Source organism: Pteropus vampyrus, unplaced genomic scaffold, assembly GCF_000151845.1.
Source record: "Pteropus vampyrus isolate Shadow unplaced genomic scaffold, Pvam_2.0 Scaffold287, whole genome shotgun sequence".
Classification (NCBI taxonomy): Eukaryota; Metazoa; Chordata; class Mammalia; order Chiroptera; family Pteropodidae; genus Pteropus; species Pteropus vampyrus.
The window spans coordinates 1006000-1014174 of record NW_011889068.1 but is presented as its reverse complement, the minus strand read 5'-3'; the positions used below and the strand labels follow the sequence as shown (position 1 = coordinate 1014174).

The 8175-nt window shown below is 36.7% G+C and overlaps 1 protein-coding gene across 1 annotated transcript in view; it reads left to right on the top strand.

The window, feature by feature from the left end:
- SNX31 (sorting nexin 31) overlaps positions 1 to 8175 on the top strand; it is a 61046-nt gene that overhangs the window by 51130 nt on the left and 1741 nt on the right. Inside the window, exon 13 of the mRNA XM_011376195.1 lies at positions 6406 to 6465. Within this exon, the coding sequence (XP_011374497.1) occupies positions 6406 to 6465 (60 nt within the window). The remainder of the gene's footprint in view (positions 1 to 6405; positions 6466 to 8175) is intronic.

Here is an 8175-nt window from a genome sequence, read left to right as displayed (position 1 = left end):
CCCTCTATCCCCCCAGCGCCATCTCAGGCTATACTAAGGTCATACAGCCTCAAGCTTTGAGCTTCAGTTGTCTTAAACCTTGGTAGGGCCCAAAGAGAAGAGAGCAAGGCAAGAACTGAGAGCAAAACAAGAGAGAAAAATAGGTCTCTCAGTTATTATGCATACAATTAACTATCAGATTAACCAACATCAGCTTATTTGATTATAATAATAAGCACTTTTTATTATTTGTTGCTTGTAAAACATGAGCTGCTTACAAAGTAATAGAAAAAAATGGGATGTGAAAGGTAAGTTTTAAGAGGCAAAAAGATTAGTAATGAGATCTTGGCCATTTCTCAGCTGTCTTTTTAAAATTTACTGTAAATAGATCCACCTGATTAAGCAAATTTATCATTTCTTGATAATTATATCTTATGCAAATTTATGGAAATCAAAGAACTCTAAATTCATACTGTTGGAGGCAGAGATCAAAATCTGATTTGTGGTATAGGAGGGAAGGAAGAGAATGAAGATCTCCTCAGCTGAAATACTTCTTTTCTTCTGGATTTCTTAGGCTTTTTTGCTGAGTAGCTGCTTGAAAAAGATGATCTCAGAAAAGATGATAAAGCTAGCTGCAGAGAATCCAGAAATGGTAACTGCTCTTATTTGACTATATTTTTCACTTTAAGTTCCCACCATTAGCCGACACTAAACTATACTGATTAACTCTAGGGCCTGAGAGTCTGGGCCTCAAGGAAGGAATCTGGCAGCCCACCTGTGAGCTCCTCTGCCCTCTGGGAGCTCAGTCTTTAGAATTCAAGCTATTTTCCAAGGAGAATTCATCCTTGGATTGCTGAGAACTCTCTAATCCTCTCTATGGAGAATTCTGGAATTACCATCAATGCTACATTATAAAGTCAGGATCTTGAGAGGTTTTTAACACAACACAATGATCTTAAACTCTACAGTTTGTCTCTAGAAAGAGCCCTCAACCTCTGTGATACTTCTACTGTGCCAAATTAAAATACCTTTAGCAGTAGAGAGAAACCATTGAGGAAAAGAAGCTCTCCAGCCTATAATTTTTTCTCGAATGTAAAATTAAACTTTGTTTTTCTAGTCTATATCTCTTCAATAAAGGCTTAGGAACTCATTGAAAGGGCCAGTGGCAGACTGTAAAAAGTATTATTGAGATATTAAACTTTTCTACTTGCTTTGTCATCATCATGATGTAAGCATGTTCTTAATAAGACAGTACTGTTTGATTTTTTAAAAAATAATTACAAATACTAATGCCTAGTTGACATTTATAAACATAATTCTTTTGCAGAATATTACACTGATCTTTAAAAATGCAACAAAAAACATTCGGAAATGTTCTCTAATGTTTTTATTTAAATTTAGTCCTTTATAAGAGGATGGACGACATCTTCATTTTAACTTTGCTCTTTCTTGACTTTGTAGCTTTTTTCTAAGAAAATAGTTGCATTTTATCTTTATTTTTCTTTCTTCCAGAACTGAAAATATTTTCCCAGGGAAAATAAAATGTACTTGCTATTGGTGTTTAAACAATTCAAAATGTACTAGAGTAGCAAATTAAAGCAATAAAAGAATCAAGGATTTTTTTTTTATATAAGAGTAGTAAAATCTAACTTCTTAGGCAGGATGGATTCCCCAACACCCCTTAAGTTCCAGTTATTATATATATTTAAAAAATAAAGAGAAAAGTAATTGGCTGAGTAGCCCCATTAAAAGGGAGAAGTATCCTCAAATGTGGTTAAATAAAATGTAAGCTACTTGATGCAGGAAATACTTCTACAATAAATAGCTAGAATTTGCTCAATAATAGGGAAAAGTGATCTATTTAAAGTTTTCAAGAAAAACAGCCACACTACATCCCTTAGATCTGCACACAAATTGAAATCTATAGTTATCCCTGAGGCTGATCACAAAATCAGCATTTTAGTCAATATTCGTATTGCTTTATCCAAATACTCAAGTTTTATTTCCACAGACTTTTAATTTTATTTCTTATTTTGGTTCTTAAAAAGACAAGTAAGGCCTTCCCTTTTGAAAATTGAGTTTTCAAGAGGATGTTGTAGGCAAAGTCTACATTTCAGTCTGGAATTTTATTTATCTACAAATCCCTGGATAGAATGGGACCCTGGCAGGGAAAAAGAATAGACAGATCAGCTGTTTGGATTTTAGCTGATTCTGGGCCTCCTCTCAAAGTAGAGTTGATGAGAACAAGTCATTTCATGTTTAAAGTAGCCATATAAATGTATGACTGTGGCATTCACTTGTTTTCTAGGTAAACACATAAAATCTGAACTGACATATATCGCTTATAGAAGGCTTGTATAGACTAGAATACAGTGGTCTCTATTTTCAAGGCAGAAGAGACTTCAAGATTTTGATAATCATGAAGAATTTGGGGAGGAGGAGAAAAATTAAGGAAACTGTAACCAAATGAGCCCCATAAATAAAGCAGATGGTTCCTAGAAGCAGATCAAATAGTACTATTTTATCCTAGTAAGAAGGAAGGAATAAAAGGAAATTTAATTAGCTTAGTTAGCTTTAGGCAATGCTTTCAAAGGTAAATTTGAAATGTTTATGAAGAGATCATTAAAATTTGAAAAACAAATGCACTAGAGAAAAATGTAAATACTCGATAATAAAAAAAGTTAAATTCTTAAAAGCAATATTCACTGTAAACCAGAAAAAATAAAAAATGCTCCTACACAAAAGCCTATGTAAGTTTTATTAGTATTTGTTACTTTCAACTAGAATAGAAATATAAAGATTTTTTATTTGAAAATAAAGTGTATTTGTTAGGTGTAGATTTGGCTACATATTACAAAAACAAACCACGACAAAATAAGTGTTTTCAGCAAAAGAAAATTTGTTTTCTCTTTCATCTAAAAGCCCAGAGGTAGGCATTCTAGGGCTGGAATGGTGGCTCAATGGTGTAACTAGAGAGCTTTCTACTCTGCCATCTGCAATGGCTTTTACTTCATGCTCAAGATGGCTGCTTGAGCTCCAGCCATTCCATTCATCCACATGCTAGGCAACAAGTATGAGGAAAGTATAAAGAAGGGTTTACTTCTTTGTTTTCAGAAGTCGTCTTAGAAGTCTCACACAAAATTTCTGCTTATAGCTCATTGGCCAAGAGTTAGTCATACCACAGGCCCACACCTAACTGCAAAAAAGCTGATAAGTGTAGTCTTTTTATAGGGTATGTTTTTATCTCTTCAAATAAATTTGGGTATTATTATGGTCAACAAAACGTTGCTGCCACCAATCTAATGACAACAGGAGTCCCCAATCTCGGGTGTGGAAAGAGGAGAAATTTTATTCAGACGAACAGTTTGCAAACCAAGGAGAGGCATCCTCTGGTGGAAACCAAAAGAGCTCTCCAATGAGACAAAGAGCAGGCCCACTTCTATAAAGTGTACACCTTTGTATTTCATTGGTCTATTTTTATGCAAATGAGAAATCCAAATTTACATGGTTTGATCGGTCCAAATAGCAAATAGCACTGTCCTGATTGGTCGGAACCACAAGTCTGGATTGCTATTACAGAGCTACTCTGATTGGTCAGTAAAGATACAAATGAGGATATAGCTGTGCAGCTCCAATTAGACAGGGCAGGTCTCAGCCCATTGGTCAACATATGATTCCAGTAACTCCTTTATAAGATTCAGCTCAGCGGGCAGGAATACAGTGCAGGAGACTTGACAGCTCAGTCTGCGGGCTGTTCCTTAATATGCAGTGTGTGTGAGATGCCTCGGTAAACAATGGCTGCTAGACTCTGATTATGAATTTGGGCCCAGTTAACTACAAGTTCTTCCTGGCGGATCTATGCATTCTCAAGGCCCACATTACTAAAAAAGAAGGGCGGAATAGGTAATGGAATCCCTACCAGAAATCTCTGCCATGTAATGAAATATAAGACACCAAGAAAGGAAAGCAGATGTATTTTATGTAGTAGATGTGTTCCTAAGAAGTTTCTGGAAGTATATCATTGCCGCTATTATTTTGTATATCGAAGCATAATCTAAATACATGAGAGTTATCAGGAATATGCTAGTGAATAATATTCTGAATTGTAAATATTTTGTATTTTTAATAATCCATACCTAGTTTGATTGTTTTATTAGTTTGTAAATTTTTTTCTTAGGTTCACTTAAAAGTGGGTCTGAATGTCTAAATTGGTTTTCTGAAAAATGGCAGAGAACAAAATGGCCTCTGGTTCCAGCTTGCCTCGTACCTCTCACCCCTGCCCCACCAACTACCATCACCATATATATTTTTCTCTCTACTTCTTTTTCATTCAGGGTAAGATTAGACTATGTAAAAGGCCACTGAGCTCAGAAATGGGTGCTTGGGAGTGTGTTCCTGTTATGTGGTAAGGTGGGGATACACTAAGAGCAGTGCTATATGATGCCCCAGGAATGTCGGTCTTCGAATGGCTCGTCCAGTTCAGAAAATAGAAGTACAGACATGTTGCACCTGTCACTAGAATGGCTTGAATATAGCAGGAGGGCAAAGTTTTAGAGAGCCAAGGGGAAATTACAGTGCAGGATAGGTGGTTAGATTATTAACAGAAACTATTATTAAAGGAGAGAGTGCAGGAATACTGCATTATGAAAAGGATTAGCTTTTCCCCCCAACTTGATTCCCCTTAGTATATAAAATATGTGAAGCCTTATAGAAATAAGTCAAGGAAACAGATTATATCAGAAATTGCTTAACATTTGTAGTTGGTTCTATTTTGTTTATTTTGGTATAGGGAGAAAGAGGGGAAAGAAAATAGGAGAGAGAAAAATACCAACTTTTCCCCAACTCTATTTCATTGCATGAGACTACTTTAAACTATACTTGTAATATTGTAAAATAATAATAACAACAATAGCAAAACACAAAACATCAGAGCATTAATTTCTTATTACTGAGACTTATAACTGATTTTTTTAAATTAGTGAGATAAGCCCCAAATGTAGGAAGTTTTCTCTCAAGAATACTAACCTAAAGGACGTCCTTTGCATACTTCAAAGTATATTTTACAACAGAATTAAGTTAAACCATAGTTAAAAGATAATGCTCTTTTGCAGTGTCATGTTATTTATCCCACTTATTTGAAAAAGTCCCGCTCCATATTCTCATGAATAATAAGCAGTAACAAACATCTTAATTCACTCCTCATTCTATTATTTTTGAATGCCTGTATTTACCATGCAATGGCTAGAAACTGAGGCTCAAGTGTTAAGGAGCCTATTTGTTGGAGGAGAAAGGCAATTAGTAAAGAGACATTTACAGTTAGAGCGATGGGTTGAGACATGCTCATAATGCATAATTGTTTAATAGTAGTTCTCTTCCTATAAGAAGAGTTTAAGAATTCTTTCCCCCAAACCCTGGCTTGGTCACGTTTTCTGGCTGTGACAGACTCTCTTTGCCTCTCCACATTCACTCTCCACTCTCTTCCATCCTCTCTGTGCCCTGGAGACTGAACTTTGTATGCTGTGTCTTTACCTCTGACCTCCAACCTTTAACCAAGCTCACCACAGTGGCGGTGGGGCGGGGGTTGCGGCGCAGGAGGTGGGGGGGGCAGGGAGAACCTAGCAAGATTGGAGGGTGGGAGAAAAGTGAGATTGGTTATTTATTTCTCCCACTCTGCTTCTGGGTAGGTACAGTGCTATCGAGGGCTATGCTCCTGTAGGTGGCTTCTCCTTCTTGCAGCTATAGCTACTTCTTTTTCTGTACCAGCTGCTCTCCTTGCCCTCCCAGGTCCAGAGGTGGTAAGAATTATCCCCCACACTACAGCCCCTTATTGCTAGCCCCTGGGGGCTCCAACATCCTTTCTTTAATTCCCTTTAATCCTGTCCACACCTCCATTAAATAGTTCCTTTTTAAAAACCCTCTTCAATCACCCCAGGAGAGCACCATCTGTTTTCTGCCGAGACCCTGACTGTTATATTAAGTTCACCTTATATACATGAAGTAGATTCAAGTGTCTCGAACTTCAGTTTGATTCTTCCCTTGATTAATGGTGCCTTTTGATTAATCAAAGCCCCATTTGGCTTTGATTCAGTGTATGGATTGGAGTTCTGTGGATTATTTCAGGTTTTAGAAGTTCATTTCATTTTGTGTGAAGTCCTTTTAGAATACGTGTTAAATCATAATATCCACTGGCAACTACCAAGGTCAAACGTTAAGCTTCACTTAACTTTTGGCGGTTCAATTACTATACCATTTAGACACTTGCAAATGGAGGGGGAATATGCAGATGACAAGCAGGTGTGCCTGCCAACTGCCAGCTTTGGGCCATTAAGAGGATTATTGTGGAAGGAGAAATGTGCTGGTTAAATAGGTAATTTGTGAGCTTGCTTCTCAGAGCTGTACTGAATGACATTTTACTAATCTATTTAGCAGATTGAAGTTCCAGAACAAGGCAAAAGTAAAAAATACCACATTGAGCAAAGCTGGTCGGTGAGTAAAATTATGTAATTGGTAAACTATAATTTTGATAAATATACCCTTTTCCCCTCTGTCATTCTACTTTTAAGACTAAGCCAGAATTCGCTTTTTCAGAAACTCTTCCATGTAGGTTAGGCCAATTGGAGGGCCATCAGAGAAGTACAGTATGTTTATTGTAGCCCCCAATAAGGTAGGGAGAAATGATTTTCTGAGTTTTTACATAAAAAATTTTTAAGAAACACACAAAATTCTTTAGTGATTACCTTCTACACCCTATGCTGTTTTTGGAAAATTCTCTTTCTAGTTTATATTTTCTACAGTATACTCTGTATAAAACAACTTTTAAGTTTGTAAAACACTTTTTTGAGCATTTACGTCTCCTGTGCAGATAACAATAATAGTAAAAAAAATATTAATAGAAAGCATTAATAGTCTCTTGTTATTTCCAGGCACTGTTCTAAGCACTTTTATGTGGATCAACACAATCATCTTCATCATTGCCCTATAAATCAGTTGAGGAAACTGGGGCACAGAAAGGTTAAGTGACTTGCCCCCGGTCGCACAGTAATCGATAGGGAAAGGAAGCAAGCAATCTGACTTCAGAGCAGTGACCTTAACTGCTTTTGCTAACTCTTCCTTTCTAGGTTGAAATCCTAGTGTAGGTGAATGAAATAAAGGTGGCCTCAAAGTAGCATTTGAATGGAATTTATTATTGATCTAGCTCTTGTTACAGGGTCTGCTATATATATAAAAATACTTAGTATATAGCGATAGTATTTATAAATATGTAAGTATATAAGGTTCTTTCTTGAGTGAATAAGCTCAGAAAAAAATTTAAAACAGACTAAATGCAAAGTTTTTTCTCTTTCATAATAACGTTTCTGACTGCTTAGATCAGGGATAGAAGATGAGAATACCACTTATGGCTATGTGTCTTTAGGCAAAATACTAAATGTGTGTAAGGGATTCCTGAGGTACTTAGTAAAATGCAACTCCTGGGCCTCACCCCAAAAGATTGTTGCAATAGATTCTGGAGAGGAGCCCTGAATCAGAATGCATAACAAGCACCTCAATGGGAAACACTGCACCAAGCCTCAATTTCTGTATCTGTAAAATGTAGGTCATCACTCCATCATTTAAATACATCCATTTCAGCAGCAGAGTGACATTGTAGAGCTGTGGTTCTCAACTTTGATTGCACACAGGAATCACCTAGAGATATCTGAAAACTAATGATGGCTGGGGCCTGGACACAGAATTTTTAAAAGCTCCCAAGTGGTCTAATATACAGCCAGCACTGGAATCATTATTCTAGAGCAGTGGTTCTCAAAGTGTGGTCCCTAGACCAGCAGCATCAGCATCGCTTGGGAACTTACTAGAAATTTAAATTCTCAGGCCTGAAACATACTGGGATCAGAAACTCTGGGGCCAGCAATCTGTGTTTAGCAAACCCTCCAACTGAGTCTGATGCATGTTCAAATGTAAGAGCCACTGTCTTAGAACAACAGGCAACACAACACACAACACCACTGCAATCAACATTAATGCTAATTTGTTCATCCTCTCAGATGAGCAACAGTGCCAAAAAGGAAAATTTCTTTCATGCTCTAAGCAAGGCTATCCCACCATATTGAATTCCAACTTATTTTAGCAAACCTTTCTTTCTTTTCTTTTCCTTCATTTTATCTATCTATCTATCTATCTATCTATCTATCTATCTAT